Raw genomic sequence first — 17,724 nt, forward strand, 5'->3', positions numbered from 1 at the left:
TGGAGTTGTTCTCGTTGGGCTGTTGCTTTGTTGGTGTTTCTGGGGTCTTTCGGCGGTGAGGCTGGGGTATGCTTGCTTCATGAGAGTATACTTTAGCCTCATTGTATGAAGCTTTGGGCTATTGGGTGTTCCGTATATATGCGGCACCATTGTATGTTACTTATTCCTTTTATCCGCGAGTAGTTGTGCGCCTTGCATTCTCTCGACGTGAATAATATTTGCCGTTTCAAAAAAAAAAAAAGTATTTGAAAGATTCTCATAGAACAAGAGGTTAGTCTTTAGAAGATTCTCATAGAACGGAAGTTAGCCTTTAAATGATTCTTATAGAACGGAAGTTAGTTTTTAGAAGATTCTCATATAACGGAAGTTAGTCTTTAGAAATTTTTCATAGAACGGAAGTTAGTCTTCGAAAGATTTTCATAAAATAGAAGTTAGTCTTTGAAAGATTCTCATAGAGTCCTAGGTATTTACTGCTATAGGGTCTACTCGCTTTCAGTATAGTTGTCTAGTTTTTTAACTAATTTATTTCTAGATAGACATGTATAAATATCACGATATAAACATCAATATTAGGCTCTGTCACAACCTAAGTGCCTAATATATGGTTGCACTACAATACAAATAAATCTTTTTTTTGGTAGTGACAATACAAATAAATCTAACATAATAAAACTTAATAGCAAACAGAAAATAAATAAATAAACGATATTAAATTAAATAATTATCCAACAAAATAATTATATGATATTCTCTCACAATAATTTGTCATTTTTTGGTTGTTTTAAAGGATCTCCCAATTATGTTTCTACGTGATTAATATGCAATTTAAATATTTAAAACCTATTGACCATTTATATGTATATTCTATGAGAGAATTAGTACGTAACATTTCTCTGTCTTTGTATAGTTCAAAGAAGGATAAGTTATTTTAATGGGTTATGTTTTTGGTCCCTACAAAATTACGACCTTGTAAGTTTAGTCTTTATTTAATTTTAATAGCATTTTTAGTCCCTACAAAAAATTTCTGCACTCAATATTAGTCCTTACTCAATCCAAATTTGTTTAATTTATGCATAAACTGTTAAGTTTTTCAACAATTTTTTACAGGCGTGTTAAGAACGTTATTAAAAGGTCATCCGAAAAAAATATCGCAAAAATTTGATTTTTACGTCCATATTTTTGTTACTTATATCTTAAACTTTTGTCGTTTTAAAAAATTCATATTTAATTTATTTCATGTTAAAAAATTATAGATTTTAGTAAATGAACCTTTCACAGTGTTCTAAACTTGTATAAAAAGAATCGTTAAAAAATTTAAGAGTTTAAGGATAATTAAACAAAATTTATTTTAGCAGGGACTAAAATTATAAGTAATTTTTTTTGTAAGGATTAAAAAAGCTATTAAAATTAAGTAAGGACTAAACTTAGAAGGTCGCAATTTTATAGGGACCAAAAATATATTTAACCCTATTTTAATTAATATGAATTTCCTATATTGATCTTGTAATATTCATACCACCACAATGTACATGAAATGATTTACTATATACTTTTCTATCTCCTACACAATAAAGCTGCAAAAACAGTGTACATCACCTGCAAAAACAGGTTATTTAAGCTGTCCAAAAAAATAAAAAGAAAGAAACGGGAGTCTCCCACGGTAGGAGACCTACTGTGGTCTCCCACCCTAAATGGCACCATTATAGGAGCTGAAACTTTGAAAACATATATATTCTCAACATGATGATATTTTGAAAAGAGAGAAGTTTTATTGACTTGAAGTCAATTCACTCTGATTTTTTTTAGCTTCCGCATTTGCGTCACTTTCTCTCTATTCAAAAATAAAAAAATCATTGGACATATTTTCAAATGACATTTTTTGTTTCAAACGGCTAGAACATAGCCGTGTCCATCATTTTATTTTTTGGAACATGATCTTGTTTTAAAATAAAATGATTGTCTCTAGTTAATGTAATTGAGGATATTCATGTCATAAAATTGAGGGGGAGTAATTCTAAGTTTGAGAATTTTTTTCTAACAACTTCCATTGACATTTGAGATCAAATAAATTTTTTAGTTTTATTTTGAGAGTATCATGATTAAAATTTCAAAAAACTCAATTTTGCATGAGGTTAAGTTATATTGCTTTTGATATTATTAACCATATTGTGATTGCAGGACGCTTAGAAGGTTGCGACGAGACTTATCTTCCGTCAATTTTATTTTAGTGATGATTAGACATGTAGTCGATTATGAGCTCTGATATGTAACACCAGGGTTGGGTTGTTGATGAATTTATTTATCTTTGAGTTTAAATCTTGAGAACTATAGTTATTTCTATTTCGATGTTGAATGACAAGAGAAATTTTTATTAATGAGATCAGAGAATTGTTTTCTGTTGTTGAAATTATTATTTAAAAGAAAAATTTATGCTATTATGTGATATCATGTGAAGTTTTGTAACATCCTAATTATTAAATTTATTCGTATTATTTAATAATTATCCTTCTTTTAAAAAAATTTGCAACGCCCCGAGGCCGTAGATATTCTTGTTAGCTTTCCAACGAATATTCACGAGCTCTGATCGGTAAAGGACATCCCAAGTTATGGCCGTTTTAGTGAGAAAGGGTCAAAAACAAGTCAAATCTGAAAATTACCAAGGTTATTATTCACTTGGCCTCCATTTAGTCCGAATTTTCAAAAATTCTAAAAATCAACCATTAGTCATCTGAAACATACAAAACCACAAATTAAACAATAATTGGTTAACAAGTTAAGCGAAAAATGAGATAAATGGGTTTTTCATAAATGTTCCTATGAAATTTTAAATGTACCCTGTGAGATTTCTTTTTCTAAATCGTAGGTTTACATAAAATTTAGCGTGAAATCTTTTTTCAATATGGTTTAGTCTCATGTTATGAGGCTCGACTTAGCCTCTCGTTGTTTAAAAAACTCGATTTGGAGCGATTCCTCCAAAATTCGGTTGAAAAATAAGCAAAAATGTGAAGGATCGCGATACTTTCTAATGGAATTTTGCCAACAAGACCCAAGATTTCTTCTTTTAAAAAAATTTGCAACGCCCCGAGGCCGTAGATATGCTTGTTAGCTTTCCAACGAATATTCACGAGCTCCGATCGGTAAAGGACATCCCAAGTTATGGCTGTTGTAGTGAGAAAGGGTCAAAAACAAGTAAAATCCGTAAATTAACAAGGTTATTCACTTGGCCTCCATTTAGTTCGAATTTTCAAAATTTCTAAAAATCAACCATTAGTCATCTGAAACATAAAAAACCACAAATTAAACTATAATTGGTCAATAAGTTATGCCAAAAATGAGATAAATAGGTTTTTCATAAATGTTTCCTATGAGTTTTAAATGTATTCTATGAGATTTCTTTTTCTAAATCGTCAGTTTACATAAAATTTAGCGTGAAACCTTTTTTCAATATGGTTCAGTCTTATGTTATGAGGCTCGACGTAGACTCTCGTTGTTAAAAAAACTTGATTTGGAGCGATTCCTCCAAAATTCGGTTGAAAAATAAGAAAAAATGTGAAGGGTCGCGATCCTTTCTAATGGAATTTTGCCAACAAGACCCAAGATTTCTCCTTTTGAAAAAATTTGCAACGCCCCAAGGTCGTAGGTATGCTTGTTAGCTTTCCAACGAATGTTCACGAGCTCCGATCGGTAAAGGACATCCCAAGTTATGGCCGTTTTAGTGAGAAAGAGTCAAAAACAAGTAAAATCCGAAAATTACCAAGGTTATTCACTTGGCCTCCATTTAGTCCGAATTTTCAAAAATTCTAAAAATCAACCATTAGTCATTTGAAACATACAAAACCACAAATTAAACAATAATTGGTCAATAAGTTATGCGAAAAATGAGATAATTGGGTTTTTCATAAATGTTTCCCATGAGATTTTAAATGTACCCTGTTAGATTTCTTTTTCTAAATCGTCGGTTTACATAAAATTTAATGTGAAACCTTTTTTCAATATGGTTTAGTCTCATGTTATGAGGCTCGACTTTGCCTCTCGGTGTTAAAAAAAGTCGATTTGGAGTGATTCCTTCAAATTTCGGTTGAAAAATATGAAAAATGTGAAGGATCGCGATCCTTTCTAATGGAATATTGCCAAAAAGACCCAAGATTTCTTCTTTTAAAAAAATTTCCGACACTCCGAGGCCGTAGGTATGCTTGTTCGCTTTCCAACGAATGTTCACGAGCTCCGATCGGTAAAGGATATCCCAAGTTTTGGCCGTTTTAGTGAAAAAGGGTCAAAGACAAGTAAAATCCGAAATTTAACAAGGTTATTCACTTGGCCTCCATTTAGTCCGAATTTTCAAAATTTCTAAAAATCAACCATTAGTCATCTGAAACATACAAAACCACAAATTAAACAATAATTGGTCAATAAGTTATGCGAAAAATGAGATAAATAGGTTTTTCATAAATGTTTCCTATGAGTTTTAAATGTATTCTATTAGATTTCTTTTTCTAAATCGTCGGTATACATAAAACTTAGCGTGAAACCTTTTTTCAATATGGTTTAGTCTCATGTTATGAGGCTCGACTTTGCCTCTCGGTGTTAAAAAAACTCGATTTGGAGCGATTGCTCCAAAATTCGGTTAAAAAATAAGAAAAAATGTGAAGGAAGGAAAAGTAATAGTCTAAAAAAAATGGTTTTATTTCTATTTTGGGTTGTTTCTTTGGGTTAACAGGGTCAGGTTCATGCTTCCTGTCTTGTACTTCCTTTTTATTTTAATTTTTTTTTGGCTAAAGTGCAACTTTGGCCCCCTATCTTTCAAAAAGTTGCGATTTTGGCCCCCTAAGTTTGAAAACTACAATTTTGGTCCTCTATGTTTTAGCCCCTTTGCATATTTGGTCCTTTTGGTCAATTTTGACCAAGTCAACGCATACGTGGCATGACACGTGTGTAATTAATTAAGTAAAAAAATAAAAAATCGAAAAAATCAATTTTTAAATTAAATAAATGAAAAAAATAATAAAAAAATATTAAAAAATTCTGGAAAAATGAAAAATAATTAAAAAATATTAAAAACTTCTGGAAAAATAAAAAATAATGAAAAAAATATAAAAAATATAAAAAATTTCCAAATTTTAAATTAAATAAATGAAAAAAAATCCATAAAATCAATTTTTAAATTAAATAAATGAAAAAAATAATAAAAAAAAATATAAAATAATGAAAAAATTCGAAAAAAAATAATGTCAAATTTTCCAGATTTTTTAAAAAACGAAAAAAATAATGAAAAAATATTACAAAAAAATGAAATAAATTCTAGAAAAATGAAAAATAATGAAAAAATAAAAACATTTAAAAAACGAAAAAATATTACAAAAAATGAAATAAATTCTTGAAAAATAAAAATATTAATAAAAATGATTAAAAAACGAAAAAAATTTCACAAAAATTCATTGAAAATTCCAAGAATCACTTATTCGAAAAAGTAATGTCATGGAAACATTCATTTCCCTAAAGAAGAAATATGTACCAAATTTGTGGCCATGTTGTATTCTCGTCGGTGTTTTTCTGTATACTTTTTTCGTTTCCTTGCGACTTTAGAATGTCAAATTTTCAACATTAGAAAATTCTGTAAAATATTCTGGAAAAAATTTGAAAAAAAAATGTCGAAAAAAATTCTGAAAAAAATTCGAAAAAAAGAATTTCAAATTTGCCAGATTTTTTAAAAAAATTTCCGTATTTTTTTCATTATTTTTTAATTATTTATTATTATTTTTTTCATTTATTTAATTTAAAAATTGATTTTCTGGATTTTTTTTCATTTATTTAATTTAAAATCTGGAAAATTTTAATTTTTTTTATTTTTTCATTATTTTTCATTTTTCTAGAATTTTTTAATATTTTTTATTATTTTTAATTTTTCTATAATTTTTTAGTATTTTTTTATTATTTTTCATTTTTCCAGAATTTTTTATTATTTTTTTCATTTATTTTATTTAAAAATTGATTTTTTCGATTTTTTATTTTTTTAATTAATTAATTACACACGTGGCATGCCACGTATGCGTTGACTTGGTCAAAATTGACCAAAAGGACCAAATATGCAAAGGGGCTAAAACATATGGGACCAAAATTGTAGTTTTCAAACTTAGGGGGCCAAAATCGCAACTTTTTGAAAGATAGGGGGCCAAAGTTGCACTTTAGCCTTTTTTTGTGTGAGAAAAAAGTGCTTATAGCATTTCATTAATGATAATGTGTTCAATACAACTTGTGATTACATAATAAGTAGTGGGACTAGCTAGGGAAATGGCTTCTCTTGCAAGAGCATGAGCCGCCGAATTCGCTTATCACCTAATAAACACTACCCGGGAGTTAGGAAAATAATTAGAGAACATCTCTCTACAAGCAATGATGATGCTTCCAAATTCAGTAATATCGGTATGGCGAGAATGGAAAGCATCCCTAGTAACCTTTGAATCAAGCTCAAAATCAATATAATCAAAATGCATATCTTGTATCCATTGAAGAGCGTGAAACAAACCCAAAGCTTCACCAACTGCTACGGGAAAATAATGATCAAATTGTATCGTCTTCGCTAGCACAAATGTTCCGGTATCATCCCGGAGACACACACCAATACCTGTTCACTGAAACTGATCCGAGAAAGCCGCATCAACATTACATTTGTATCTCCCAAGGCTCGGTGACAGCCACTGCTGCGTGATAGTACCTGAATGCGAATGGTGTTGGTGCAAGGCTTGCTGTAGATGTGTATCAGCTTGCACCTTCTGTCCATTTGCGTGCAGCAGCATGCTCGGGTGCACGGAGTTAGCAACCTCCCAATCTTCAATCAGCGTGCGAGCTCTATCGATAACAGTGGCACAACTCTCATCAATATCCTCCCAAACTTTCAGATTACGATGTTTCCATAAGCTCCAACAAAGTGCAGCAAAACGCTTTTGATGATCCGGAGACAAATGTTGTAACAAATGGAAAATAGTGTCGATGGCAGAATCGGTATGAATGGCTGCGTTCTGAACTTCATGCCAAATCCCAGCTGATGTCCACACCTGAATAGCAACAGAACATTCAAAGAAAATATGATTTAAATCCTCATGGTCCGAGTTACAACCTACACACCGCGTCGGACAATGAAACACCCTTGTCTTGCAAACGAACTCTAGTAGGAAGACATCCCCTGCACATACACCACAACAAATGTTTTATTTTCGGCGGTACCTTCTGACGCCAAATATCCTTCCAATTAACCGGACGACGAAAATGAGAAACATCAATCAACTCCTCCATACACAACATGTACGCACTCCGAACGGAATAGCAACCATGTCACTCCGCTTTCCAAACTAAATGATCATTTTGAAGTTGTTCGAACAGTGGGGTATTCAAAATAGCATCAGCCACGTCGTTACTAAAAACCTGTCGAACCAGAGGCGTATTTGTCGTGTCATTTTTCGGACGGTCGAAAGGCCATTTGATTGGCGTTCGACCCACTTTTGGATTTCACGACTGAACATTTAATTCTTTTCAAAAGAAAGTGGAAAAAAGTTCAAATACCACATTTTTAGGGATTAAGGGTTCGGGGGTTGGTTATATTTAGGGAAGGTGTTAAGCACCCTAAATATTCGTAGTACTCTACGAGAACCTCTTGATTTTATTTAACTTTTGTGCTATAAACTTGCTTGCTTTTAAAAAATGGAATTTGAAATGATAAAAGAAAAGAAAGACCTAATTTATCTACATTTTTATTGATTTGGAAGGACGCGTGCCCTTTGCCTACGTACCCGTGAGGGATCAAAACCTCGTAGTTCGGGGTAAAAATTGACGTTTGATTTGTTTTGTGTTTTTTAATGTTTTTGAAAAAAGGTTTGAAAATGAAAAGCCAAATGGTAAATTGGAATTTGTTTGTGTTTTTTTATATTGAAAGCAAAATCACTCAAAGTAGCATTACATTGATTGGTGTTTGATTTAAGAAAATAAAATAAAAAGACGATCGCTTGATTGAGAATCAAGGTTTGTTTATGAAAATATTTTTGTGATTTGATTATTTGAATGTTTTTGTTATTTCGAATATTGATATGAAAATTATATAAGCAGAATGAGAAAAATAATGTTAAGCTGAAATATAAGGTTATTTTAACACGGACCAGAATACTCTGGAGAACGATTATATAAGCAGAAATATAATATTAACAGTTGATTTTAGGACCAGAGCACTCTGGATTAATTTAATTAAACAAGGACCAGATCGTTCTGGAGAATAATTAAATTAAACAAAAATTTAATATTAACAGTTAATTAGGACCAGAGCACTCTGGATTGAAGTGTGTAGTTAATGACAAAATTTAAATATGCATATAATAATAGTAGATAATAGAATGTAATGCAGAAATAAAATAGGAATGAATGCGAAAATAAAATGGACCAGAGCACTCTGGATTGAGGAGTGGACAAAATTTAAATATGCATGATGATGTAGTAAACATAAAGTAAAAGAATAAAAATGCAAAAAAATATGAAAATGCAAGAGAATGTTAAAATGCATGCAAAATAAATAAGTTAGGTGCTGGGGGTGTGCAGGTAATAAAAAGGGGGGTCCAGTAATGAAAGAAGCATAATTGGGCTTAAGAGGGAAGCTGGGGGCGCTGGGCTTGGAGGTGAACCGGTTCAAGCCGGTTCAAGGCTGAACCGGTTCGGTTTAGTATTATATAAAGGCTGGAATGGTTTTTTTTTCATTTTCTCAAAACATTTCTCTCTCTTCTTTTCTTTCTCTCAAAACTTTCTCTCTTCTCTCACTTCTTCTTTCTTTTTTCCGACGGAGGGAAATGGTGGTGGTGAAGAACTCCGGTGCGGTGGCCGGCGAGCCATCGCGGCGGCGCCGCCGCACCGGAGCTAAAAAGCTCTTTTTTTTTAAAATTTTTTTCGATTCCTATTCCTTTTCTCTTCCTCTCTCCGATTTCAAGCTCAAAAAATTTGTTTACAAAGTGGTTTGATCTATATCTAAGTTAGAAATAACTACCTTTTGATGAGATCGTGATTGTTTGATTCGGACTGTATGTGGGTTGGATGTTTGCGGTTTGTTTGAGTTGATGTGCGTATGCGTGTGTATGTTGCTGTACGTGTGTTGCTATGTGTGTGTGTTGCTAGGTTTTGGTTAGGATGTGCTGTATTTGGTTTGAAGTGACTGGATCGATTTAGATTGCTGTTGGTTTGGGTGTGTTGGATCGATGGGGTTCTGTGATGTGGTAATAGATTGATATTGTTGATGCGTTTTGAGTGTATGGGTTTTACTGGCTTTGTTTCGAAATTGGTACAGTCATGGTTTGGATTGGTTTATGCGTGTAATTGTTGTTGACATTTTATGCGTAAAAAAATGGCTTTTTTGCTATGAATCTCGGCTGTTTGTATTCTTGTTTGGCTGGAAAAAATCCCCCTGTGTTTTAGCTTGCCCGTCCATTCTGTCTTGCAGGTGCTTATATTTATAGAATTGGATTGAGACATTGTGTCTGTGAAGCAGCAGCACAAACTGCTTTGGCTTGGGCTCTAGGGGACAACGACAGCCTGTTATGAGTTGCTTTGGATAAATTTTACGGACAAACAAAAGAAACAAGTAATAATAATATTAATAATGAATAAATAATAATAAATAATAATAATAATAATAATAATAATAATAATAATAATAATAATAACAACAACAACTAAAAGTAATAATAAATAAAAATTGAGAGAAGAGGGCCCGACTCGATACCAAATATGAGGTATTTTAAAATACCTCTCTGCCGAAATTTTTGCTGAAAAGTCAAAGATTAGTCGGGTTTAAACGACGCGTGTCGGTGTATGAATGCATGGATTTTTTGGTCAAAATTTGGGGTATGACAGATGCCCCTATTTAAGTTTCTTCGTCACGGGGTTAAAATTTTTTTTTTTTTTTAAAATCAACGGGTCGAAGAGACTTAAATATTAAGTACACCAATTTTGACCAATCGAAATGTTGAGAATGCAATGCTTATGAATATAATGATATGAATGCATGCGATGCAATTATGAATGCAACGAGCGGCAAGCATATGCCGACTGAGGGACAAACTGATAATTATCACTGGGGAGAGAAGACTGTCTAACATCATTACTGCGGTGAAAACGAACATACTGTCAGTTACCCGCATGAGCAACGACCACATACAGAAAGAAACTATTGTCAGTTACCCGCAGGAGTAACGACCACTTACAGAAAGAAAATGTTGTCGGTTACCCGCATGTGTAACGATCATAGAAAGAAAATGTCGTCCGTTACCCGCATGTGTAACGACCACTACAGAAAGAAAATGTCGTCTATTACCCGCATGAGTAACGACCACTTACAGAAACAAATTGCCGTCAGTTACCCGCATGAGTAACGACCACTTACAAAAAGAAAATGCTATCGGTTACCCGCATGAGCAACGACCCTCTACAGAAACAAATTGCCGTCAGTTACCCGCATGAGTAACGGCCACTTACAAAAAGAAAATGATATCGGTTACCCGCATGTGTAACGACCACTATCAGAAAGAAAATGTTGTCGGTTACCCGCATGTGTAACGACTACGTACAGAAAGAAAATATCGTCGGTTACCTGCATGAGTAACGACCACTTACAGAAAGAAAATGATGTTAGTTACCCGCACGAGTAACGACTACGTTCAGAAACAAAATGCTGTCAGTTACCCGCATGAGTAACGACTACGTACAGAAACAAAATGTCGTCGGTTACCCGCATGTGTAACGACTACGTTTAGAAACAAAATGCTGTCAGTTACCCCATGAGTAATGACTACGTTCAGAAACAAAATGATGTCAGTTACCCGCATGAGTAAGGACTACGTTCAGAAACAAAATGATGTCAGTTACCCGCATGAGTAATGACTACGTACAGAAACAAATTGTTGTCAGTTACCCGCATGAGTAATGACTACGTACAGAAACAAAATGTCGTCAGTTACCCGCACGAGTAATGACTATGTTCAGAAACAAAATGATGTCAGTTACCCGCATGAGTAATGACTACGTACAGAAACAAAATGTCGTCGGTTACCCGCATGAGTAACGACTACGTTCAGAAACAAAATGATGTCAGTTACCCGCATGAGTAATGACTACGTACAGAAACAAATTGTTGTCAGTTACCCGCATGAGTAATGACTACGTGCAAAAAGAAAATGCTGTCAGTTACCCGCATGAGTAATGACACATTGGGATGATTTAATGGGTCCTGCCACTTTGACTTGAATCAGACACATTGGGATGACATTTTTATGTATTAGAGTAAGACATAGACAAATAATGGAATTAAATATGAATGATATTTTATGCGTGCCATGTATGCATGAATGATATTTTATGCGTGCCATGTATGCATGAATGAATGTATGCGTATGAGACTCATATGACAGTATAATGCTAAGACTGTTGAGACAAGATTGGGCAGGTCCAAAGGAAGCAGCCCGACGTTATGTTACAAGCATTCAACACTCTTTATTGGGGAATAACATCACTTGGGGATGAATCAAGCATTGACGGGGTACAACCCTTCAAACAAATCACTGGCAGAAGTCGCCATTCGTAAACCAGCATAAAATGATGCCTCTGTCTTTGTTTTTTTTTTTTTTAAAATTCCCTAACTTTTGCCTGGATCGCCTTTTCAGGTTTTCAATCCACCGGGACGCTCATTTTTGCCTAAGCTGCCTTTTCAGGTTTTCGACTTAGCGAGCTCTTTTTTTTTTGTTTACAGAGGTCATCTCACAGCTTTTGGTCATGCTTACCTTGCAGAGTTTAACTGTCCTTGAGACGGATGCTGATGTATGTTTCACCTACTCATAAGTTCAAAGAAGATGTACATGTTGTTTATGCATTTCAAAAGACATGAAAAAAAAATATTTTTGCTTTACTTATTAACATCAAAAATAGAAGAAAATTTGTAAGCTAGAATAAATGAGAATTTTAAATACATGGGCACAGGCTCAAATTAAGGTAATTGAGTGGTAGCTTGCTAAAAGGCGAGGCTCCTCGGATTTTAAAAAGTTTGGAAAATGGTAATTATAAAGGGAAAGGTATATCGAACGCAATAACCGCTATTCTCCCTGACAACTTTGGATTCCAATGTTCCGAGACATTGATTTGCAGATGCTTCATATCGGAGATCCTTTTGATAGTTGAAATGCCCCAAGTGGATTGTGCCTGACCGGATGCAGTTACCTTGTCATTTAATCCTTAATTTTTGCATAGATTGCCCTTGCGGGTTTCAACCTATCAGGATAATTATTTTTGTTCATGTCTCTAACTTTTGCATGGACCGCCCTTTCGGGTTTTCAGTCCATCGAGACGCTCTTTTTTTCGTCTAAGTCGCCTTTTCAGGTTTGAGACTCATCGAGCTTTCATTTTTTTTGACAAAGTATTTCTTGACTGCATCGGTATTCATAGGACGTGCAAGTTTGCTACCATTCATTGTGAATTGGCATCCATTTGCCCCCGGAATCGAGTAATACATCTTTGAGCACAAAGCCACTTTCTTGACATTCGCGGGGACACACCTTTTTTGTCGCATACTTGCTTTATCCTTTTGATATAATTGTCCGTGACATACGGCGATAACACTTTTAAATCTTTCATTGGAACTTCCGTTGACGGGATTTTGACTTCCACGAGAAGCACTGCCTTTATGTTGTATGCTGAGGGATGGAGGGGGATTGCCCCTGTTGAAGTGTGTACTGAAGTACAATACCCATGCAAGGCAAATTGTAGCATCTCGTGCCAGTTCTTGTACATGAAAGTCCTCTTCTGGACAATCTTTCTTGATATTTGCAGCTTCGATGGCCAAGATGCCCTAGTAGGCAGTATATCTCATTGGAAACTTCTTCATCAACCTCCTCTTTAGCCTTGGATATAAGGAACTCAAAGTCGAAAGAGAGTACAGGGTTTAAGTGTTCAACGGGTTTAAAATGCATGATTTTGATTATTGATATAAACATTATGATTATGCAGATATGTGGAAATGATTTAAAAAAAGAATTTTTTTTTTTTACCATTTTTCCAGAAAAAGCACAAAAATAAAAACAAAGTCGGGATCAAAGCGACTTTTCATTAATGATGCAAATACATAAAGCAAAAGGAAGCCCTAAACAAGTTCACTTTCGTCTTGGGTGGGACGAGAGTATTTTCTTTTTTTTTGAAAAACATAAAGCCACAAACAAATATATTATTTGAACAAATGAGTAGTAGAAATAAACACTAACCGCAGCTAAACATTCCGTGTACCACCCGAAGCTCATGGACCTCTTGCTCAAGCTGATCCATCTTTTGTGTTTGTACGAGTGTTTGCATATGCGAGCCGAACTTGGATAAAGACATCGAACCACTTTACTGATGGATTGACCGTATATAGATAGAGACAAAGTATGAGACACGGACTAGAAACTATGAATGCACATGATGTATGAAATGCATATGCAAAAAATGTACAATTTTTTTGTTATCGACAGACTTGTCAAGGTGGATTGTAAACATCGCAGATGAACATGATTTCATTTGAAAATTTGTAAAGATATTGCAATCGGTTCTATTTTCAAAAGGTAAGAACGAAACCAAGGAAGAAGTTCTTAACAAAAGCAAAAGCTTAGTTAAGATTTTTTAAAGTTTGTATTTCTTGGTGTTCATCTTTACAAGGTGGAATATCTCTGATGTTTACAAAAATTTATCTAAATCATTCGATGTTTTGATGAGAAAAGTTTTTATGCATGTATGCATGATTATGCTACACAAACAGTGAAAACGTGGTGAGGTTTAAGTCCATATGTTGGAGCCAAGGATAACAACGCCATTTGGTACGGACTATGGTTTAATTTGCACTTGTAACAAGGGTTCTACCAAGTTCCCAAATTACAACTACCCTTATGAATACATTGGTGTATAGGAATGCTCCTAGTCCAATAACATCCATAAAGTAGTCTAGTTTGAGTGTAGTATCGCGTATCAACTAAAGTCAAGAATGCTCTTGGTTCAGCCATCGCACTACGTCCTAAAAAGGCAAGATGGGTTAAGGGTTACTAAGGTCCACGGCTTCGACGGGCACTCACATTGAAAGTAATAACGTCAACACGAATGCTCATGTTATCAAGACTACTACCTTCCGTGAGGCCTCCACCGAGTAGGGTTATCACTTGTAAACATGGTCCAAGAATGCTCTTGGTATGTCACTATGATTTTATCCCGTCCTAATCTTATGTTTCCCTCAAATCCGGGTATAGGACTTATCGCACCACTCATGTTAAAAGAAAAGAGAAGAACAAACATACACGCAATTTCCATCTTTTATTTAATAACTTTTTTTGCAAGTTTAGCACAAAATTTAAATAATGCCAAGTTAGGCTTAACCCTCTTACTTAAGTCTCCCCAGTGAAGTCGCCATTTCTGTCGCGTCATTTTTCGGACGGTCGAAAGGCCATTTGATTGGCGTTCGACCCACTTTTGGATTTCACGACTGAACATTTAATTCTTTTCAAAAGAAAGTGGAAAAAAGTTCAAATACCACATTTTTAGGGATTAAGGGTTCGGGGGTTGGTTATATTTAGGGAAGGTGTTAAGCACCCTAAATATTCGTAGTACTCTACGAGAACCTCTTGATTTTATTTAACTTTTGTGCTATAAACTTGCTTGCTTTTAAAAAATGGAATTTGAAATGATAAAAGAAAAGAAAGACCTAATTTATCTACATTTTTATTGATTTGGAAGGACGCGTGCCCTTTGCCTACGTACCCGTGAGGGATCAAAACCTCGTAGTTCGGGGTAAAAATTGACGTTTGATTTGTTTTGTGTTTTTTAATGTTTTTGAAAAAAGGTTTGAAAATGAAAAGCCAAATGGTAAATTGGAATTTGTTTGTGTTTTTTTATATTGAAAGCAAAATCACTCAAAGTAGCATTACATTGATTGGTGTTTGATTTAAGAAAATAAAATAAAAAGACGATCGCTTGATTGAGAATCAAGGTTTGTTTATGAAAATATTTTTGTGATTTGATTATTTGAATGTTTTTGTTATTTCGAATATTGATATGAAAATTATATAAGCAGAATGAGAAAAATAATGTTAAGCTGAAATATAAGGTTATTTTAACACGGACCAGAATACTCTGGAGAACGATTATATAAGCAGAAATATAATATTAACAGTTGATTTTAGGACCAGAGCACTCTGGATTAATTTAATTAAACAAGGACCAGATCGTTCTGGAGAATAATTAAATTAAACAAAAATTTAATATTAACAGTTAATTAGGACCAGAGCACTCTGGATTGAAGTGTGTAGTTAATGACAAAATTTAAATATGCATATAATAATAGTAGATAATAGAATGTAATGCAGAAATAAAATAGGAATGAATGCGAAAATAAAATGGACCAGAGCACTCTGGATTGAGGAGTGGACAAAATTTAAATATGCATGATGATGTAGTAAACATAAAGTAAAAGAATAAAAATGCAAAAAAATATGAAAATGCAAGAGAATGTTAAAATGCATGCAAAATAAATAAGTTAGGTGCTGGGGGCGTGCAGGTAATAAAAAGGGGGGTCCAGTAATGAAAGAAGCATAATTGGGCTTAAGAGGGAAGCTGGGGGCGCTGGGCTTGGAGGTGAACCGGTTCAAGCCGGTTCAAGGCTGAACCGGTTCGGTTTAGTATTATATAAAGGCTGGAATGGTTTTTTTTTCATTTTCTCAAAACATTTCTCTCTCTTCTTTTCTTTCTCTCAAAACTTTCTCTCTTCTCTCACTTCTTCTTTCTTTTTTCCGACGGAGGGAAATGGTGGTGGTGAAGAACTCCGGTGCGGTGGCCGGCGAGCCATTGCGGCGGCGCCGCCGCACCGGAGCTAAAAAGCTCTTTTTTTTTTAAATTTTTTTCGATTCCTATTCCTTTTCTCTTCCTCTCTCCGATTTCAAGCTCAAAAAATTTGTTTACAAAGTGGTTTGATCTATATCTAAGTTAGAAATAACTACCTTTTGATGAGATCGTGATTGTTTGATTCGGACTGTATGTGGGTTGGATGTTTGCGGTTTGTTTGAGCTGATGTGCGTATGCGTGTGTATGTTGCTGTACGTGTGTTGCTATGCGTGTGTGTTGCTAGGTTTTGGTTAGGATGTGCTGTATTTGGTTTGAAGTGACTGGATCGATTTAGATTGCTGTTGGTTTGGGTGTGTTGGATCGATGGGGTTCTGTGATGTGGTAATAGATTGATATTGTTGATGCGTTTTGAGTGTATGGTTTTACTGGCTTTGTTTCGAAATTGGTACAGTCATGGTTTGGATTGGTTTATGCGTGTAATTGTTGTTGACATTTTATGCGTAAAAAAATGGCTTTTTTGCTATGAATCTCGGCTGTTTGTATTCTTGTTTGGCTGGAAAAAATCCCCCTGTGTTTTAGCTTGCCCGTCCATTCTGTCTTGCAGGTGCTTATATTTATAGAATTGGATTGAGACATTGTGTCTGTGAAGCAGCAGCACAAACTGCTTTGGCTTGGGCTCTAGGGGACAACGACAGCCTGTTATGAGTTGCTTTGGATAAATTTTACGGACAAACAAAAGAAACAAGTAATAATAATATTAATAATGAATAAATAATAAATAATAATAATAATAATAATAATAATAATAATAATAATAATAATAATAATAATAACAACAACTAAAAGTAATAATAAATAAAAATTGAGAGAAGAGGGCCCGACTCGATACCAAATATGAGGTATTTTAAAATACCTCTCTGCCGAAATTTTTGCTGAAAAGTCAAAGATTAGTCGGGTTTAAACGACGCGTGTCGGTGTATGAATGCATGGATTTTTTGGTCAAAATTTGGGGTATGACAGTATTCCACTCTTTTCGGTTTTCAAACATCAAACTTTGTATCTTAAAATCATGAACAAAATGGCCACCTGCAATATTCTCATCAATACAGTCACCATTAGAAAGCCATGGTGCACCAAGAATGGGAATGGTCTCACCAGAACCTATGTCCATCGTGCTCCGCCGCGCACAATGAAACGGGCACGAAGTATGCTACTCCACACATAGCTCGGACTGTGGCCAATAGACACATTAAGGAAGGATTTAGTCGGAAAGTACCTCGCCTTGAAAATGCGGCATACTAGAGAATTAGGCTCCGTAAAAAATTTCCATCCTTGTTTCCCTAACATCGATAAATTGAAAGCAGAGAGATCTTTGAATCCCATACTACAATGTGTTTTATGCATCGACAACTTTTCCCAACTCAACCAATTAATGCCCCTATGGTTAGTGCTGCCATGCCCCCACCAAAATGTGTTCATCATTCGTTCGATAGTGGCGATTAACGTGGAGGGTAACTGAAACATACTCATAACATATGAGGGAATGGCTTGAAGGACTGACTTGATCATAACCTCGTGCCCTGCCTTGGACAAACACTTGCAACTCCATGAGTTAATTCTTTGCCAAACCCGATCCTTAATGTAAGCAAATGTGGCTGTTCTATCCCTCCCAATCATAGATGGCATTCCTAAATACTTACCAGTACCTAAAACAGCACGGACCGCTAAAATGTTTGTAATACTGTTTTTCAACGCATCAGGAACATTCCTACTGTATAAAATTTCCGACTTCGGTAAACTAATAGCTTGACCTGAAGCTGCCTCATAAGTATTAAGGATATTTTTCATCAT

At 34.5% G+C, this 17,724-nt stretch overlaps 1 protein-coding gene across 1 annotated transcript; it reads right to left on the reverse strand.

Annotated features, from left to right (window-relative positions):
- Nucleotides 1-6,329: 6,329 nt before the first annotated feature.
- On the reverse strand, nt 6,330-7,299 carry LOC146911777 (uncharacterized). The gene is made up of 3 exons (XM_085717853.1): nt 7,222-7,299; nt 6,713-7,052; nt 6,330-6,622 (listed from the first exon to the last, which is right to left on the reverse strand). The coding sequence occupies exons 1-3, from the start codon at nt 7,297-7,299 to the stop codon at nt 6,330-6,332; spliced, it is 711 nt and encodes a 236-aa protein (XP_085573979.1).
- Between the last annotated feature and the right edge of the window lie 10,425 nt (nt 7,300-17,724).

The sequence above is a fragment of the Medicago sativa genome, chromosome 6 (assembly GCF_051527215.1).
Source record: "Medicago sativa cultivar Bolivia chromosome 6, Bolivia_mono, whole genome shotgun sequence".
Lineage (NCBI taxonomy): Eukaryota > Viridiplantae > Streptophyta > Magnoliopsida > Fabales > Fabaceae > Medicago > Medicago sativa.